Source organism: Phaethon aethereus, assembly GCF_964289735.1.
Source record: "Phaethon aethereus genome assembly, chromosome: Z".
Taxonomy (NCBI): Eukaryota; Metazoa; Chordata; class Aves; order Phaethontiformes; family Phaethontidae; genus Phaethon; species Phaethon aethereus.
In genome coordinates, this window is record NC_138577.1 from 37,519,445 (window position 1) to 37,540,518 (window position 21,074).

General features: G+C 38.4%; 1 protein-coding gene across 1 annotated transcript in view; it reads left to right on the forward strand.

The window, feature by feature from the left end:
• Nucleotides 1–2,944: 2,944 nt before the first annotated feature.
• Nucleotides 2,945–21,074, forward strand: part of CCDC171 (coiled-coil domain containing 171) — a gene marked incomplete at both ends in the record, with an annotated part of 130,157 nt that continues 112,027 nt past the window's right edge. Inside the window, 7 exon segments of the mRNA XM_082013296.1 lie at nt 2,945–2,991; nt 6,806–6,944; nt 9,025–9,199; nt 9,858–9,907; nt 9,910–9,925; nt 12,116–12,297; nt 17,323–17,469. Coding sequence (XP_081869422.1) covers nt 2,945–2,991; nt 6,806–6,944; nt 9,025–9,199; nt 9,858–9,907; nt 9,910–9,925; nt 12,116–12,297; nt 17,323–17,469 — 756 coding nt within the window.

A 21,074-nucleotide genomic window follows, 5' to 3' on the forward strand; every position in this document is an offset into this window, starting at 1 on the left:
GCCGGCTGGCGGGGCCCGGCCCGCCGGAACGCAGGCGAAGCAGGACCCCGAGGCGGTAGCTCCAAGCGAAGCCCTGCGGCCGCAGACGCCCACGCCCACCTCCCGCATGCGCAGCTCTCCGCCCGCCCGCGCCGAGCGTCAGCTAGCCAGGGCTCCCCAGCGCGCTCAACCGCGCGCGCCGCCTTCCGGGAGTGGGCGGAGCCGCAATCCTGCTGCCGCCGGAAGTCGCCGTTGGGAAGGCCCCGCCCGCGGCGGGGAGGGCTGGGGCGTGGCCGCGTCCTTCTTTCCGGGCCCTAACGACCGCGCCGCTCCGCCGGCGGCTGCGGAGAGGTGGGACGGGGACGGGGACGAGGTGGGCGGGTGCTCGTGGGACGGCCGCCTGACGCACGGCTCGAGGGTGCTTCGGCCGCTTCCGGGGATCGCCTGCCGCGGCGGGGCGGCACCGTTAGTCCCTGTGGCCGCCCGCTGCCGGCGAGAGGCCGTGCTGCCCGGCACCAGCGGGCTGGCGGCCTCGGTGGACGTAGCGCCCGGCTGTGGCGGACGGAGCTTCGTGCTTGTTTCTCGCTGGCGGCGGTTTTCAGGTGGCTCCTTGCAGCTGCGCTGGGGTGTTGCCGGAGGCCTGTCCTGAGCTGCCGCCCTGCTGCCGCTCCCGCCGGCGCTCTCCCTTCAGCCGCCAGCACGCCGCGCTTCACTTCGGCCTGCCGGAGACGCCGCCTCAGCCGCTAGTACAGCTTACACAAGTGACGTCTTGCGTGTAAGCGTAGTGAAGTGATGGTGTTGCTTTGATTTTTGGCTTGCATAAAAATTTTGGTCTACGGTAATGAAAAACTAGTGATTCTTTCAGCTGAAACAACTGCTGGTGAGTTTTTATAGGTTCCAGTGCAGATATGTTAGTTACGCCTGACTTTGTATGTTTTAAAGTAGTACATCTTCAGATCATGGTTAAACTTATTTTGAGTAGTCTTAGAGGTAGAATGGTTCGAGTTGGAAGGACCTTTGAAGTTTGTCGAGTCCAGTCCCCCTGCTATGAAGTCACAGTTTCAACTAGGCAAGGTTGCTCAGAGCCCCATCCAACCTGACCTTGAATGTTTCCAGTATGGGGCACCCACAACTTCAGTGGGCAACCTGTTCCAGTGCCTCACCACGCTCACAGTAAAGAATTTCTTGCTTATATCCAGTCTAAATCAATGGCCTTGCTAATGTTAGTTAAACAGCAGTTCATGAAGAGAGTATGACACAAGTATTGTAGGTAACACCCATCAAATGTATTAACTCCTCAAATGAACGCTTCTTATACAGTTTTGTTTAATTACGGGGCTCCTACAAGCCGTTCCATGCCACTTGCATACTACTTTTGTAAGTGAAATAGCATGCTTTCGGAGTGTATCCATTTGTGTGCTAATAATCTAGCTGTTGGTACATATTTCAACAGAGGAAGGTTGCATATTTAAAACCATTAGCATTCCCAGAAAACATTCTTTAGATTTTTTTTCTTCCCCTCTATGTAACTTCAGAGTAATTTCAGGAAGTTTTAAAACATCAGAATGTTGTGGATGTGACAGAGTACATTTTGATTATGTTTTGAGACATGAACACGTACCAAGCTGAATTCTGATGGGTAGATCTTAAAAATCACAAATGACACATGAAAGATTCTCTATTAAGAAACTGAAGCAAACTTAACCTTCATTGTGCGTCACATAATTACTCCACTTGATTTTGAAGATACTGCGGAATAACTGCGTGTTTGAATATAAAGCAATATGATAAGCCTGAGCAGCAGCTGTTAAGCTTTTCTGTTAAAAAAAAAAAGACCGTTTTGGAGAGAACAGGTTTATTCTTGCTGCACGTTCTGTTAAAATTGTAGTTCGAAGCAGATATGCATTTTTTCTTCTCCATACTTCTAGTGCAGATTATTAGCTACTGGAATGAACAAAATCAGTTTATATTTAATATATTGCACCAAGTACTTCTGTGTTCGGTCCGACAGAAATAGATTGTGGCAAACCTGTGGCTGCAAGCCAGAGATGGCAAAGATGGACTCCAGGCTAGTTTCTTGTTTTGGAATTTAGTATGGATGTCCATCTGCTGTGGAGTTCAAAAGCAAGTCTTCTTGGCTTATTCATCTTGATGGATGAATACAGCTTATTCTTCATGTTACCTTTCTTTAATTGAAAGAACTCATAAATGGATTTGCTATTCAACTTGAAGTAAATCTTGGAGGTTTTTTAAGGTCTATGTTATAAATATGTTATTGGTATTGATTTCTTTTTATCAGTAATACTGAATTAGTGAGTTTCTTCTAAAGGTGAGCTGAGTTATAGTTCAATTTAATATTTCTCCTGTATACCCATAATATTTCTGATCTGTCAATGCAATAAAAAAAAGTTCAACTAGAAAATTCCAGGTTAATGAAACAATTAGAAGACTTGCTATGTTAAAGGCTATTAGACAGCAAAGCTTGGATATTGACCTACTTTAAAAAAAAAAAAAAAGCACATCCATTTATCTCCCTTAGAAATATTTTGAAGAGGAATGGAGTTTGTGATCCTCTTAGGAGAATTGAGATTGTAGGGGAACAATCTACACAAACGTATCATTTTGTGTTGACGTCCTTCTGAAAACCCTGGCAGCGTATATTCTACTACTTTTTTTTTTTTTTTTTTTTTTTGTCTACAATATTCAAGCTTAGAGGACTAGCAGCACAGTTCTCTCTGACTAAAACTGGTCTCAAATTACGATTGGTGGCAATTGGTCACATGACATAGTAACACTGTTTGGTAACTGTCTGTGAGTGTTAACAAACCATTCTGTGTTACTATGTTCCCAAATAAACTAAAGCATGTCTCTGTTGCAGGTTTTAATGTTTTTATGATACGAAAAAGAGAAGATGATGTAAGTTCTCCAGAGTTTATAGACTTAAAAAGGCTGCATATTGGACGTCATGAGTTTGTCCTCTCCAGTCAGCTGCACTGTTACGGGAGCTAAATGGTGAGCTCCACTTGTGTATTTTTAAGTCTAGCAATATGGTTCAAGTTTTTGAGGTTTATTTTCTAGATCTCTAAAATTACACCATTTACACTGAAGAAGAACCAGATACAGCGTGATACATGTAAGCTGTGCCATGTCAATACAGTCATTAGATGAGAAGATTTACGTGAAGGTGTGCCTGATGGCCATTCAATATGCAAGAATTCTCACACGACCGTAGGAGACGTGACTTAGAGATAGAGGGAGTTCCTGTCTTCAGTTAGCAATGCTGACCTAGAGTTACAGAATGGTTTTCTGCATTAGCTGAGGTGGTACAGGTCCGCTTTAAGTGTTGCACATGGCTCTTATTTTTTATAAACTGATATGTGATTGATCTTTGGCAAAATTAAAGTAAGCTTTAATTGATTCTGTTGATCTTAGCTGTGAGAGCTATTTGTCACTATTTAAAGTGTGATTGTACAAAACTGCCAGTTATGTATAGGAAAAGCAAAATTCCACAAAGATGAACTTTTGTTAGGAAATCGGATTGCAGACTACTCCTTCAGCTGGAGAAGTGTAGCAAGCTTCCACTGCAAGGTAATAAATGAGAGAAAATGTCTCTCTGTTACAAAATTACATTTTCTGCCAAATCTGGAAGAAAAGCTAGTGAAAAACTGTTTTCATGCAATGTTCTATGTTCACTGTAACGAGCTCACTTGTGAATGTGAATTTAAAGTTTTTGAGTTACAAAAAGTCACTCTGCAATGTAGAACTCAAAAGCTGTTTCACCTCTTAAATGCTTTCTTGAAGGATCTTAAAGGACTACTAAAAATGGGGTCTTAGATAAAAGCTGTAGTTGGTAAAATACATATTTGAGTTCAAAACCAATGATCGATGAACTATTAATATATGAAAAAGGAGGTACAAAGCATACTTTGAATTCCTGTTAGAGTGCAAGTCATATGCTGTGAAACTTTCCAGGGATTTTGTGGGGTTGTTTTGTCTTTGATTTAAGCTTCCGAGACCTTTATGCCAGTAACAATTCTACTTGTAATACGAGTATGAAAGGACGAATCTCCTATAATAGGTTGTATGAAGTTCTCATAAAGTACTGCAAATGCTGGCAACACTGTGATGATTAAAGAAAATATGAGATAAATGAGAATCCTCAAGGCCAATCTCTTTTATTTGAAAATGTTTAAGTAGACAAATAAAATAATGGTTAACATAGCAATATTCCCTCAGGGTTTTTCTTAGTTTTGTTTTGTTTCGTTTTTTGTGTTAGTATAGAAACAAACTGAATCCGCAATTAAAAAAAACCAAAACAACTAAGAACAAAAATAGGGGTTTCTGCTCTATATGTTTAACTTTTCAGTAGTAGCATTGTGTGTGAAGCTGTGCAGAAAATGCTATTTTAAGAAGGTGTTTAATGCTTTTTGCCCCCAGTAGTTACTGTTGTGCTGTTGTGTCTTAATGCTCTTATGCACATTTTTAATTCTGGTAACATCCCTAATTTACTATTATTTGTGAAGTTTTATAACTCGTTTGTGGTGTTTTCTTTTTTCTTTTTTTTACCCCCCACTGGTCCAGTTAAGCAGAACAGTTAATCAGATAGTTACATTTTCCACTGAGTAAGTTTTATTGTGCAGATATCTCCATTGTGCTCTTTTTTTCCTGGATAATTAATAGAGGAGTTGGAAGGAACAGTTTTCTTGAAAGCTGATTGCCATACAAACCAATATAATTTACTTAAAAATTTAAAGGTGTTTTTTTTACTTTATAAAGAGTACTCATTCCCTTGCTTGCATTCAGTGTGCTTTCCATGCAAGAAGTATTAAATATCACCATGTTTAAAAAACCAAAACGACCTTCCCACTGCCCACAAACTAACAAAATGGTCACACTTTTCATAATCCTTGTTTCTTTGCCCTAGTCCTCCCCAGTTTTCAGTTTGTGTTCTGTTTTTCTCTCTAACCTGTGATTTGCTACCTTTGGTACTATCTGACCTTTAGCTGTCTTTAGCTGAGATTGATACTTCTTGCATCATCTCTGAATAAGATGACTTGTCTTTCTTTCATCTGTTTTCCCCACACACCGAAAAAGGAAGGTCTCCCAGACCTATTATATGATGTCCACAAACAAGCATTTATATGCCAGATGATCTGGCTATTCATATCCTTATTTCCTGCGTGACTTACCAGCATATCTTCTGCTTGAAGTAGCTAAGAGTTGCATAAAATAACTATATGTGATTTTACTTACCTTGTTGCTCATCTGTTGTCCTTCGAGTCATGTTGGTTCCTTGGGTATGGCTCCCACGGTAAATTGAAAGCTAATAAAGTGCCTGTGGTTTTCTTGCAGTACATGCAGATTTTAATGATTTTTAATGATCTCCTACATTTACTAAACACATAAAATGTGTTAAGTACATGGCATCCTGTGGAACAATTAGTGATGACATGCAATTATTTTGATCTCAGATTAAGTCCATCATGTGTTTAAGTGGAAATAGACTTAGTATTTAGTAAATGATAACATTTATAGGCTGCAGCTAAAAACCTGAAATTACATCCTATGTTATTAGCAATGTCTTTAAAGGCAACACTTAACCTAAATTACTGTTCCCCTTGTTGATGACATTTGTGTGTTTTTTGTTAGTCAGCTTATGTGAGAAAACCATATCATCAGGTAGAGTTCTCAGTCGTGGAAAATGTTAATGGTGCCTGTGCACAAACTTAGGGGTAAGGTGGTCATATTTTATTTAGAAAAAACCAAATAATTAAATCCTGGTAGACTGTCATTTCTGTAATTAATACTGAAGACTTCATGTAAACAAAGGTAAGCTATTTTAGTATTTACAGTTCTGTATGAAATGATGCCAACTTTGTGGTTAATTAATCATGTTTCTCTTTACAGTATATTTCTTACTTAGTGGTCCTGACAACTTGTGCTTTTGTGTGGAGCAAGTAATTATTGCAGCCAGTCTTAGATATATAAAATAATGTGATAACTGGCCTATCTAAAATAATGTGAATTTTAATTCCTGAAATAATTTAAAAGTTGTCTGGTTTGAAGTTACAGTAATTGCGCATAAGATTATTGAACTAGTTTATTTTAATTAAGTATGTATTTTTATACTAATTTTTCACTCTTAAGTATAGAAGCTTGTTTTGATTATTTTAATACTGCTTGTGGTGCTCAAGGATTGATCCTGCTAACTGTGGAGTAGATTTTCTTTTAACTGAAATAGTAGTGGGAATGAGGATACTGGATCGTGTAGAGGTCTAGACCTTTAATTTATATTGTGTTTGTGATCAATTGCTTGTATGTAGTTTAAATGTATATGTCTTTGAAGAAAAAACGTGGAAAAGTGATTTTTGTTCCACATATGTGCATTTGTTTCATGACAAAGGTGGTTTTGAGATGGTAATCCCTGTTAAAAAAGAGCCTTACTGCAGCAGACAAAGAAAAACTTGCTAGTCATTTTAACGTAAGTGACTGGAATGATGTTTTTTGAGCATCCTGAAAGTTTATTGAATCAATAATAAAGATAATGAAAAATAATAAAAAACATGTTATGCTTAAATCAACTTTGGGAAATCCAAAGTGCGTATCTGTTCTAAGTTCCTGCTGCTACATCTCTTGTATCTTGCACAATAAGCTATTCTATACAACCCTTTTTTTCAAAGAGCAGTGGTAAGATGACAACTGTGTGGCATAATGTTACTGAAGTGAATGTTTAGAACTTTGGGCTCACAATCTGATCATTGAAATAAGGGAGCATTAAAACTTAAAATGAATACTCAGGTTTTTTGAAAACATTCATATTTTGCAGCTTACATAATGCCAAATATGAGTCACAGTTACTACAAAATAGCAATGAATCGGAATTGGACACTGCTGAAGATCTGAGAAGAAAACTCTGTCAAGCTAAAAAAGAAAAATTAGACTTAATCATTAAACACAATCAAGAAGTAAGGACTTTTTCGTTTGCTTTACTTTACTCTTGGAATAAATGTAATCTTGTTTCATTAAAATGCTGCTTTGGTGTGGTGTATCAAAAGCACAGTCATTAGCTGAAAAATAACTGGGAAGATAACTCTGTGCAGACCTGTCATACAAGCTCTTAAGAACTCTTAGCACCTCGGTGGGCATTGTTAATAGTTAAAGTTGCATCAAGCAGAGTGCAAATTTTCTGCAGGGAAAGGAGCCACCGCCACTACCAATAGTTTGTTAGATAAAATTGCCCAGTGACACAAATAAAAAAAGCCACAGCCTGAATCTGTCCTCATAAAAGTTATTTAGTCCTTCCCCGCACCGCCCCCCCCCCCCCCCCCCCCCCCCGGTATTACGGTATCATTTTAATTCTGCAGAAATAATTTGCAACTCATAAACCTAGTACAGTATTCTTCTGTGTGCGTGTTTTCACCAAATCGAGCTAGGATATCCTTTAGCGGTCTTGCAGTGTCTCAGCTTTGTGCAAATTTGTAGTTTTCAAGAACTGTAAAAATGTATAATATCGAATGTGGTGATGCATTCGTCAATAACTTCATACGTGTTAATGAGAACTTTATTTATTCATCAGGGAAATAATTTACCTGCATTACAAAGATTTCCCTGATGCTGTTGTAGCAAACTACTATTGAAATGAAGTAGGATTAAAAAAAACCCCCAACCTTAATCTTTTCTTTAGCTTGAGTATCAGCTTTTGCACTCCCACATAAGGAGAGGCGGGCACTGAGTACAGCAAGTCGTAATCACCTTTGGATTTGTTGCTGCTAGGAACACTTCCTGCACTCGCTAATGCCAGTGATCTGACAGCTGATGTCCTGGTTTAAACTGTGCTGGTGCAGAAGTATTATTACTACTATGGGTAACAATTCTGCTCTTAGTGGTTTGCTAGAAGCAGTTGATGTGGCTGCTTATTCATCTGTTTTGGGCTAAATCCCACCAATAAACCAAGTTTGCTGTTTCATATGTTATTGGGCTGTGTACCCAAATTGAGAGATTCCAAGGTCTTGCCCTTGTGCTGCAGTTAATTTGTTATGTTCCCATTGTCCCATCAACTGTGAGGTGGTTCTATAAAATGGATCCCTGGAATTACCTCGATTTAAAAAAAAAAAAAACAAACCCAACCAAAACCAAACCCCGTGTTAATTGACACTTTGAAAGCTGGGGGTGCACGAGGGTCTTCTGCACCATTTTGCTGTTGTGGTTAGCACCACAAAGTCAGGTTGCATTTTAAGTAGATAAACTACTTGAGAGATTGTGGTTTGTTTTTTTTTTTTTTCTGCCCTATTAATTTACTGTATAGTTACATATATGGAAATGTTCAAGTTACCTACATGCAATGTAATTGAAGTGAAGTGGCTACTCTGTAGATGTTTTGAATACATACATATTTACTTTCCACCTTCTTGTGTTGAAATAGCTTGAACCTGATTTTCTGGACCCAGGCAGAAATGACTGGACTGTGCTTCTTAATCTGGATAAAATCACTTTTTGAAGCATTTTCCATTCGTAGTTTTTTTTTGTCTGTTAAATTTAGCAGTATTCTGTTTGACTACTGAACATTATTGGACTGAATTTTTTGTTCAAATGTGTACATGTGGGTTACTAGATGACTGATAGCATAGCATTCCAACATGGCTGTTTTTCTAAGTGTTAAATTTAGAGAAAGTTACCAGAAAATTGCCTAAGGACTATAATGTTTCTGTTGCTGCATTTTTTCCTTTGAGGTGCAGGACGATGACAGTATTATGACTTTTATTTTCTTAAGGTAGTTTATTTTTTGAAAAATGGAGGGGTATGTTTAAGGTACATGACATTCATCTAGGAATAGGAACAGTTTGCATAAAAAACAGTCGAAGTACTTAAAATCTGCATAGATGTGCACTTGTAAGACTATATTTCAAATTCAAGTGGAATAAGAAGGCAGCCGTAAATGCAATACAAAATGTCTTTAAAAATACTCTGTAGGTGTGTTTCTGTAACATGTTGCATTTTTTCAAAAGAGCATTGTTGCCAGTTTTTTGAAACAAATTTATTTTCTAGCTGTCCAGCTATGAAAGCCAGATAGTGAAATTACGGTCAGAAATTGAGAAAGGAGAGGTTGTTCGACAAAGCCTGGAGTATGAATTGGCAATTGCCAGAAAAGATGCTCGTCTGAAAAAGTATGCTGCAGAAGAGGAGTTAAGTGATGCAAAAAGCAAACTTGTGGAACTGCAAGGTACGTTTCAAAAAAGCAAACACGGAACAAAGGCTAAGTCAGTTTCAAGTCAGGAAGACAAATGAGAAGCAGTGACTTAATTACGTTTTGTCATTATTGCTGGATTTTTGGATCTCTTTTATCTTTCCCATCTCTCATCCATCTGCTTTTGTAAATTCATACGAATACAAAACTCTTGCTCTTTCATGTGTGAATTAAAACTAACCTGCTAAACCTATTGCCCCCTTTTCCTCTTGCCCCTTACCTTCCGTTGTTCCCTCTTTCACTGCTGTCCTTGTACTGAATTGTAATCATGGTGGCTGTCTCCACATCCTGGTTGTCACTATGTCCAGCAGTTCTTCCTTTTCCATTTCAGGGGCAAAAAAAGAAAAGAAAAAGTTCGTTCCTGTTCATTTGTTTGCACTACTTCCAACAACTTTTTTCCAGATGTTCTCATCATATTGCTTGCTTCTCTCTCTCGCTCCCCTCTTTCTCTGTCTTGCCTGCCCCCCCACTTTTTCTCCTTCCCTTTCAAAGGTTTCAAGCTTTTCATTGCTTGTGTCAGTTTTTTTTTATTCTCATCAGCCTTGTTTCTCTTTTTATAGGTAATGGAACATGTATGTTATGACGGTAGTATGTGGAAGGGAAGGTTTTTACCTAGACAATTTTTTCCTACTAGTTTTGTATTCAGAAACTCAGATTTCCTTGATCCTCCTCCACAGAGAGAGATATTTCTCATTCTTACGAGTAAGTGAGGTGCATTTTAAATTACCTATGTAAGTATAATACCTTTTTAATCTAGTAAAGGAGATGCATTTGTGAGTTTGCTGAACCTTTGATATTCCTTGAAGAGTTTAGAGCACTCCTCATAGAGATTTTATCCTTCCAAGAATGGAAGGAGACTTGGAAACTTGCAAATACTTAAAGTACCAGGTGTTTTTAAGATAATTAGAAAGCTGAACTTTTCACTCCTTTGGAGGACACACCAAAAAAAAAAAATCTTACGGATTGCAAACTGGAAGGGGCATTTTTTACCCTTTGGAAATTCCCCTGTGATTGCAAGCTGAAGATTTGACCTGCCAGTCTCTCACTTAGAGAAAAGCTGTGCTTCTTTATGTGCATGGTTGTTATACTTCTAGTTTGCTTTCCAGTTTAGAAGTGGGTAGTGTGTGTGTGTGTATTTTAAAATACTTTACATCTCATCTTGTGATTCACTTTATGATTTAGAAAACTTATTGGTTGCTGCATGGGGCACAGCTGGCAGGTGGTGGTGGTGGGTGCAGGTCTGCAGGGCAACTTGTGGCGGAGAAAAGCCATCTGGGTCTGCCCGGTGCTGGTTCTGGCTAGCTCCACAATGTGCAAACCCCCGCACCACCGCATGCCAAAATCCCCACCAGAGAATGCATGGTGCCTCTGCCAAAATGTGTTTCAGAAAGGGTGGTTAAATGCTGAGAGGAAGATATAAAAAAGAGGAGAAACAGCAGGAGAGACAGGAGCAGAGCGGCAGCCTGAGCAGGGGCTGGGGACAAAGTAGTGATCTCCCATGCAGACACCAAGAGGCAGGACTCAAAAGGCACTGTTGCTGATGGAGGAACCACAGCACAGTGACCCCAGCCTGCTGTGCTGCCTGTCACCTCCCTGAAGGGACTAGGCTAACGTGGTGAGGAGACTGGAGAACAAGAAGGGAGTAGGAGAGGTTTTGCAGAGGCAAGGGATGTTTTCCTAAATGTGTGTGTGTGTATTAGTTTCTTTCAGTACCAGAATCAGTAATTGGAAGTCTGTTAACTGACAGTAAATTACAGTAGTTGAAATTCCTCAAGCTGTTTTTTTTTTCTGTGACAGGTTCCAAAGAAGTACAATCATCGTGGTGTTGCATTTGCAACTCAATTCTTTTGCAGTTTATAACTTACCGGTTGTTTTCCCTGGACACCTGGAGTCTTACTCGCCTCATATGGTGCTTGGGTGTGACCCCATCTTAGGTCCTTGGACAGAAGGCCTCATTTGTGGCTTGTCCTCTTCAGTATTTCCTCCAAATTGTTTTTATGCTGTTCTCAGTGAGGCTTGGCTTCCTGCTGTCTGACAATCCTTTCCCATCATTGTGTCCACTGATTCTTTATATTGTCTTCATGTGCTGCTTCTGTTCATGTTGTCCTTCTCTGACTGGGAAGAAATTTCAGAGAACTGGTGAATTTGAAATAAAAATCTTAGAAAATGGTGATCACTTAAATGCCAGTGTATCTACCTGTATTCAACAAAATGAAAAGCTGATTCAAACTACTTTCATCTGAAAATCAGTTTGTAAAATAAAGTTCCTGGTCAATCTACTTAAATAAGCATAGATAACGAAGGCTTCCATGGTGTTTAAGCTTTCACAGAAGAGTATGTACAACATTCTCCTATCTCAGGGCATTTGATGTGTTCAAGATTTACATCTCTTGAGCTGCAGTAAGTTTTCTTGGAAAAGCTAAGCCTTTGTTCTCTAACCCAACCTGCCTTAGGTTTTCCTATAGTCACTTTCATGGGGCAGGTGCCTGCTGTTACTGTCACTTAAAATGAGCTCAAAAATAATAGATACAAGCTAGTATCTATATATCAAATAGACATTTGGAAATAAGCAGGCCAAATGTTGTAGAAATCTGAAATAAAGTCCTCCATGCTATAGATACCTCACTTATCTCGAGTTTTTATTCTTTTCCAAGAAGAGAAGTGTTTAAGTCTCTAAAGCATTACTGTGTCCTTGGGTGAAAGATGCTATAGGATCACAAATTTGATTGTTTCTTTGTAGTGAAGGTGATGCTCTCCTGTGCTGGAATTGTTAATGTTCCAATGTTCCACAGAATATCACAATCTATGATTCTATGATCATTACACATTTTTTCTGAACATGCTTTGCAGTGCAACTTGTCATCTTTCTTTCTCTTTTTCTGTAAACAATAGTGTTGAATGAAAAACTTCAGCAGAAAGTGGCAGAGACTGAGAAAACGTTTCATATTGCTCAGCAGAAGTGGAAAGAACAACAGCAAAGGCTTGCAAGTGAGAAGGATGATGTCCGCAGAACTTGCAGTGGTGAATATGAATTGCTTCTTAAGGAAAGAACCAAACTAGAAAGTGTTTTGCAGGTATGACATATTAATACTTGGCAAGTTGTATGAGATGATGGCTGGAACTTTTTCTGTGGTGCAGTGTGTGGTAGGTTGTTTTTTTTCTGGTTTAGGGAAAAATCTGTTAAATGGTTAAATGCTGCAGAATATTTCCGAAGAATATAGCTTTATAAAGTTACATGTAATGTGTCACAGACTTTTTTGCTTTGATGGAATGTGTTGTGGCTGATATTCATGGTAAACACCTAAATCAAGTTACCAGTGCACAGTGGTAGTGAGGCCCATTTGCAGTGTCATGCAAAGCTGAGTTAGTGAAATCGGTGACACCCAACACCTAGCTTCTGACTCCATTTCCCTCTTACCTCCCTCAGTCTGACATCTAATAGCCTGTGAACTTCAAAATCATTTCTATAATATGGACACTATGTATTGTCAGGGAACCCAAACAATGATGGTAGGATTTCCAGATCTGCATTTGTACATTACTCACTCCATACTACATATGAAAAATTGGTGGAAATTCTGCTGTTTGGTTTGAAAAAGAATTGTTTAATCCTAAGAGATGACCTTATAATCTGGTTTAGACTGTGTGGTTTTATTGTTCAGATGTTAATTTCATTGTATTTCATGAAAAAAGTGCTTTTCAAAGTTGAGTTGCACTAGTGTGCATAAATGCCTTAGATGTTAAATGTGTAAAAAAAAAAAAAAGAACTCTTTTTTACACTTTTTAATACAGTCAAGCTATTCAAAACTGAATTATGTTTCAAAGAAATCTAGTAGTAGTATGGTGTGGAAGTGCTGAGTTAACATAGTCAACTTTTATCTGCTCCACAGGGACACAACTAATTACACAACTATAATTTCACTCTCTCTAATTGAATTACGTTATATCTTACCACTGTAATAACAGCATCTGAGGAAAATCAAGAAGGTATTCAACTATAGTTATCCTTGATGCTTTTAAAGAAGTATAGTGCAGTGGCTCTGTTAAGGCTGGTAGTCCTTTACTCATATGCATGACATATGCAAAGAACAGATTGCTACTAAGCGATTCACTTTCTTTTGTTAGGTGAGACTTTTTTAATATTCCTATTTTCTTCTTTTATAGCTCCCTTTAACATGTGGCAGACTTATCCCAGTTGGTCTGGGCCTAAGTTAAGCAGTAGAAAATTAAGCCTGCTTTCTTCCCGCTTGGTCAGCTCCAAGCCTGGGACATTGCCAGACAGTGTTCCCAAATGACACAAAACAATCCTTGGCAGTTTGATAGCCAAGTTCTGACAGCAAACCTACCTGTTGTACTATGTTGTGGTGCTGTTGGTCCCATTCTACACAGAACCTGCAGGAGCAGCTCTTAAAAAATCAGGGCAGAGAGAATCCCTTCATTATGTGTATTCCAAAAGTACTGTCTGCTGACTTCAGCTGTTTATTTGAAGGTAAGATCTGGAAAGAAAGGTGCAATAATGAGGCCTGACATAGAAATCGAGTAGTATGCAGATATGTAGTGTTTCTGTGTATGGGTGGCAAAAGGAGTTTGTTGTCTTGTTATCTTAATGACCAGGAGCTCTGATGGTGGAGAAGGATCCCACTGAACTGGCTTTTCTCCGAATGAAGGACAAAAAGGAAGTTCCTGCCTCTCCCCTCACCCTAGTAATTTTGTGGATATGTTGAATGGTGTTTTGAAGGAACAGTTAGGAGAACCATAAATGGTTAAAAAAAAGAGAAAGCCATGGGAAGAGAACATTTCAGAGAAAAACTGATGAGTTGATTGACAGGTGATAACCTAAGGTCCTTCTCAAACCAACAGAAACATGATTCTGTTTTCATTCAAAGTTGATGCTTAAAAAAAGTACCATTAGGTACAGGCTATGAAGAAACCAGTTACATAGATACACTGTACTTTTTTTAAGTTGCCATGTAGGCTCTGAGTTCTGGCTAACAATAGGCTGAGTTAGGTTGAGGAGGCTTTGGAATGTACTTGTCTTCTATGCAGTGTTTTGTAGAAGCCACATTCAGTGAGTTTATTTAATACCGTATAAAAAGAGCAATGTTGGGGAGGTACACTCTCTCAAGTGATGTTTGGCCTCAGATCAAAAGGAGCAGTGTCTTTGTCAGTGGATGTATATTCAAAAGTAAAGGTGATCTGCAGAGGCAGGTGTTTGCTTGGTAGATGTATTAAAGCTAGAAAATGGTTCACTGCTAAGGTAAACGTGATTCACCACCACCTGTCAACTCCTAACCTCCTGTCAACTCCTAACCTGCTTTCAGTAGTAAAAATATTCTATTTTCCCACTTCGCTTTTGCAGCTGTTCCCCTGCCCAATGCCCTAGTTACAGGTTTTATGTATAGTTATATAATACCAGCAAATTAAAAATACATAAATAAATGTTAAATATGGACTCGACAGCCTTAGTTGTTGCTTGAAAGCTTAATTGATTTTAACTTGGCAGATAAATGTCAGAAGGATCTGGGTTTACAAATTACAACTTCACAAGTGTTCCAGTCTTTTGCATTGTGTATTTACAGGCCTGTTTTAATTACTTTTATAGTTATTCTGAGTTATGAAATGAAAGCTAGATAAAGTGGATTTAATTTTGGTCTTAATACATGCACAAGAAATGAGATTCTAAGCATGTATGCAAATCCTGGTTGCAAAAGCTGCACTTCACTGAATTTGGCTATAAAAGTGCTGAGGTAGGCACGGAAATGAAGTCAGCTTAACCTATTGAAATGTGTGTGTAAGATACAGAGGGAAAGTAATCCTCTCTGCTTTCTAACAGGTTTGTAGTGTGCTCTGTTGGGTGTGCTTAGCGTGCCATCCACTTCATAATAAAAGATGTTAGAGTTCAATAGTAAGTGCAATAGCATCACCTTGTGGTTACTCAGAATATGATATTCCTTCACAGAAGCACTCTGTTTTTCCTTAGACTACTTGTGAAATTGTGTTGTTTATACACACTTGTTTAAAAAAAATCGTCCATGTTTTTAATGAAAAAGCAGATATATATACACACTAAGTGTGTATATGACATGCAGGTATGTATGTATATATATATATTTTTTTTTAATATGGTGAAGTATGTTTCTTGTTGATCCTTCTAAGTGCAGGTGACTGCTGGGCTAGTCTTGCACAGTTTCATACCAAGTCAGAGGCTTCTTTAAGATTCGGAAATCCTACAACTCATATGGACTTGTATAAGAAGCTTGATATATTCATGTCAATCATTTGTCAATGATTAATGTTAACTACATTTTCGGTATAAAATGTTTTTACGTCTTGATGTAGTATTTTGCAGCAAACTATGTATGACGTATTTCATGTGCATTTTTCCCGCTCACTTTTGTTAATGTCTGGAAGATATACCTGAAGAGATAAATATCTCTGTATCTTTCCAGTGGGGAGAGAATGGGAGTAGTTGTATATTTCTATAAAAATGATTAAAAGGTTTTTTTAGCATGCTGATGGGAAGAAACCTGTGCATTGGCTTGACATTAAAGGCGAAGTTAGGGGGTTGGCTTAAATTTATTCCATACCCAGGTATACTATTTTTGCAATATTTTGCATTTATTTGTAAAAATATTTGCAATATTTTGATTTACTGAGGTTCCATTTTTTTTCTTTCATGTATGTTTCACATGCATGCTCCTTCTTACCTTTTTAGAAGATGCCAAAAAATTATACCGTAGTGCCTGTGCATGAAAAAAGAGGGGAGAATAAACTTAATTTTTTCGGTTACTATTTAGTAGCACTTAGCACTGCAGAAGACTGATGATTCCCTTATTGTCATGTTTGAGTGGCCAAAACTTTCTACCTTCAGTCTGGAGGAAATCATAAAAATCTTTTCCAAACTTTGGAAAAGCCTTGTATTTCTTTGATCTTCATGTATAAACATGGTTCTGTCAGACTGCAGTCTTCCCAAGAATCATTCTATATGAATAATTCATTTTCTCCTCCTCCTCCTCCCTGCTCTGCAGTTGTCTTATGATTAGTGATTTCTAGGAACAAAATTATGTGATGTAAGGGTAATACCAGATTTTGGAGGCCAACTGGTTTATTTTCGCAAAAACTCTCTTGCCATGATATTGAAAGGAGTAAATGAACAGGAGGACTTACTGTAATCTTTCTGTGTTTTGCACAGAAAGTAATTTTAACAAATTGGGTCTCCAAAGGTCCTCCAACTAAATCACTGGATTTATAGCTTGTTTCTGATGCTAGTTACGGAAAAGCTTATTCCTGTCCACTAGACCAAAGCTGTTCTTTTTGAGACTTCTGGGATCTCATGCTTAAGTATTACGCTAGACTACTGGGGGTTCATTATTTGGCTACTTTCCTCTGAGTCTGATGCGGTGTGAATGTGGATTTTGTAACAGTGACCCTGCAGAGCTGCTGAGCCCAGTAGTGTTAGTAATTATCCCAGCCTGTAGCTTTCGTTCAACTTCTGAACACAGAAATTGAAGTGGGGAACAGCTGGGTTATTTTATTCTACTGAGGATTTTGTAGTTCATGTAGGTAATTTTCTAAAGTAATTCAGTTTCTAGACAGAAGACAGTCTTTCTCAGAATAGCAGAAATGAAGATTATTTAGTCTACGGGAGTAATTATTTCTAAAAAATGACTGGTTTGATTTCAAGTTCTAACAGTTATAACCAGAACAAAATAGAATTTTTGTCCCTATGTATCATTTCGTCAAATGCACTTAACCATTTCTCTCTCCATCATTGCCATTGATCTGGGAGAGAGAAGAGATTGGAAGGGCAGCCTTGTACTCCTTAGAGAGTAAGATTTTCTGTGGTAAGCTGGCTCTGATTTTGGTATTACTGCAGAAGGTCATGTTCATAGTGATTTTTGAAGCAATGCATTTTACTTAGTGGTCAGTGAAGAGCATGTCTGCCATTGGGCAAATGGTTCTGTTGACATGTTCTAACATGTTAGATTTTAATAACCTGTTCCAATGCAGTCTCCATTCACAAAGTATTCATCTTTTGAACTCTTTACTATAATACTTTATCTTAGTAAAAGTATCTCTTAATGCTTTATTTTTTCTAGGAGCAGAATAATGCACTGCAAAATATACGCAAGAAAATGAGAGATGTGGAAGTGGAACACAACGGCTGTACTGAGCAGCTGAGGCGCCAGGCCAATGAGCTTGAATACAGCGCTGAACGAGAGGAACGACTTAAAAAAGAACTTGAAGTAAGGCTTTTTGACTGTTGCTATTAGTCTGAACAAGTGCTGACACGCTAAGCAATTTCATTCTTGAGGGATGGAACCTCCCACTTACACTGTGAATTCTATGTACTGGATTAACAAAATGTTGAACATCTGTTTCTCAGAAAAGGCTGAACAGCTGAGTGCCACTTACACTGTGTGCCTGACTTTAGACTGGTGTTTGAACAGCAGATGGGGAAAGGTTTATGTAAGCCTGAAAACCAGGTTAACTTCACTTTAGGAATTCTGTACATTTTCCATAATCTCTTAATTTGTCTATTTTCCTATGTTTTTGGCTTAAGAACCGATTTTGAGAATTAGTGAATTTGCGATGGAGAACCTAAGTAAGTCACCAGATGTTGTGCTAGGTAGAGAGAATAGCATACTGGAAGATCCCAGTGGTGTTACAGCAACTTCTTCCTACTTAGACTTAAAAGCTACAGGTAGTTTTAGATTGCCTGTCTGTTGTGCGATGCCCATTGCTGAGAAGTCTCAAGTTTTTAAGACTAATATCTTGCAAATGTGTTCCTTTTACTGAACTGCTAGTTCTCTCCTGAGTTTCAACATGTTGTTTGTCCACTGATAGACTTTGTAGTAACTATGTTAACTGTACGTACTGTGCCAGTCTGGACCAAGACTTTCTTGGTAGAGTATTTGTTACTGCAGAAAAGCATAGTGACCAGATGATTCTTTAGCCTCATGTAAGTTTTCTACCGAAGACATGTTAAATATTTTCTGCAACAAATTTTAAAGAACTGGCACTTGCAGGATACTGCGAGCACTTAAAGGAATAAGTGACATACAGTTTTCAGCTGTGTTTGTTCTCTGTTATTTTTCCCTTAAAGGCAAAAGAATTGTTTAAAGCATTGATTGCTAGGTAGGTAGAGTGCTGCATTAAAAATGAAGTACAAAAGAAAATTCCTACAGGGAAGATCAAAGCTCATCAACTAAAAACACTGACTTATTGACCAACAACGTAGACTTTGTGCCCTCAAAGAGATCTACAGGAAATCTATTGTCAGGTACTGTGAGCTGCACATACTGGCCTAGGCAGAATTATCTTCAGTTGGAAAGTGCTGTGTACAGTGAAGTTCCAACAGACCTTTTAAAAACAAAGATTTTTTCTTCCAAGTACTTGAACAAGGGCTTTTTTTGTGACTTCATGGCTCTTGATATATTAACATAGGAATCATGAGCTAAAAGGAAGAGGAGCAAGCAGGAAATTATTTATCTTTCTAAATATTTTGGTTGGGATCACCATCTGTAAATTTGAAAAGGAAGCATTTAGTTCCTTGAAAAAGTGTAACTGCTATGCCCTGGAGATGGTTTTATCAGGGAATGCTGTCTATTAACCACAATCCTCAAAGATACTTTAATTGCTGCTTAATTTTTATTAAATTCTTTTAACTTACTGAATTTCTTAATAATGTCGTGAGAAAACAACATAGATTACAGAAGTTCTAAGTATAGCTATTTAAGCAGTAATTAAGGAAAGATGTGATGAGACCTCTTGCATTTGAAAGTTTAAGCAAATTAGCACAAGTCCCTGTGAATTTAAAAAAAAAGGTCCACGATGGCCTGCAATGCATATGCTTTAGTCAGCTTGCAGCTCGCTTTATCATCTCAAAAGTAAATTGTATGTGTGTAAATGTCTGAAAGGGCCTACCGTAATAACTTACCCATTCTATTCTTAAGGTCAAAGAGAGATGACTGATGAACATTTCTGAAAATACCTTTATTCTAGCACTAGACATTTTAAGCTGTCAATATTGATTACTGTAGGCTTCATACTGGAGAGTGGACTTAAAACTCCAGAGTTTGTGACGACAGCATCATCTGCATCCTATAAGGTACCAGTACTCTGCATCGCTGTTTGTGGAGCAAAATTTGTTCTGCCTTTTTTACAGTCCTGAAAGGCTGCAGGGGTTCTAAAGTTCAAAATTCAGGTTAATAAAATCTATTTTAAGTTGCTCACTAACCCATAATCCACTCCCCAGAAAATTATATGCTCAGGAACAGTTTAGTATTAACAGAGTTTGAAATCTAATTTCAACCTTTCTTTTATTTATACATTTGTCATTCCTCTCCCTGTCTTACCTTCTGGAGCTCAATTAGGCAGAGGTACTATCTGTCCTTCATGCTGAAACAGAGTGGAAAGACCTCAAGCAAAGGGACCAGATAAGCTGTTCTTTGCCTCTATAGCTCAGTTATTGGAACTTTGGTCTTGAAGGCTGTGAGGGAAGGAAATAGGGAAGTGTTCAAGGACAGACTTGTTGCATAAAGGAGAGGAAATAAGCACAATATTCCTTTCTAATTGTGTTTGGAAGAAAGGACTATGCCCATTTAAAAGGGCATGCTGCATTCACAAGTAGAAAGAAGTGCTTCTGCGAAGCTGGGAGGTTGTTAGGATTTAAACACATTGCTGTCTGTAGAATTTCCTCCTCTCTGCCATAAGAGCTGCCTCACTAGCATGCTGGCTTCTGTGGATCACATTCTTAGCTGCCAAATTCTTCCCATACGTTGTGGAAGAGTCATTCACGAAGGGCAGTAAAGCCTAGGCAGTAGTTTTCGCTATGTGCCAATATGCCAAAGTCTCCTTGTGTTTCTTCCCATCTGGTATTGCTCTCGCATAGTTCTGTGGTGTTCTAGCTTTTAATTCCCAATGTATGGGAATAAGCATTACCCATGTTAGAAGTATGTTCTGATAACCAGTTCTGTATTTCCAGCTGTGGTTAAATACAACTCTTATTTTGCCTAAGATGTCAGTATTTGAGATGGATTTCCATTCAGATATGGTAGCCTTAAAGTAGTAAACTGCGACAGGATGGTATTCATAAAATAGCCCTATATTTCTTTATCTGTCTTCATGGAATTTTTAGCTTATAGCTTGAAATTTGTTTTTTGTGGGAAGATGGACACAGGAGACGTCTTATTTCAATTTTCATGCAGAGTACCTTGTGTTAGTGGGCATTTGGTTAGAAAATGTGTACTTAAGTTCTTGATAATAGCACTGAACATCTTAAGGTGATTTGTGTGAAGAGTAGTGTAAGTCTAATTAAAAGGCAATCTTATAACCTTCTGTCATACACTACTTGATATGCAATGAGAATGAACTTTTTTTGGAGTTCACAAAGCTGTTCCTTTACTACCCTCTACTGGACATAAAGGAGAAGTCCATGGGAAAATATTTGTGTTTCAGTAATGATAGGAAATGGTAAATTTAGAATCTTTTTGTATGATAGCACCCTTATGAAGAGTTATAGCTAATAGACAATATTATAAAGGAAGGCGAAAAAAGTCTGCCCTCCTCCCCCTTTAAAAATATTAGTGTGGTTTTGTCCTTCAGTATTATTCTGAACATGGCCTAAAAGAGGATGCTTCTAGTTTCTGGAATCAGAAATGAAGAGAAAGAGTAACAGCAAGTTTTTGTGGACTCTTCAGTTGAAAGCTAGCTGTTGGTACAGTGTCTAACCTACTAGCTTTCTGGTTTGCAGTGATACCGACGTGGTGTACCACTGCAGGGGCATGGAGTCCTCCTGAAGTGGAACACATACTGTACCAGAAAAATGTTGATTGGAAACCCTATTATC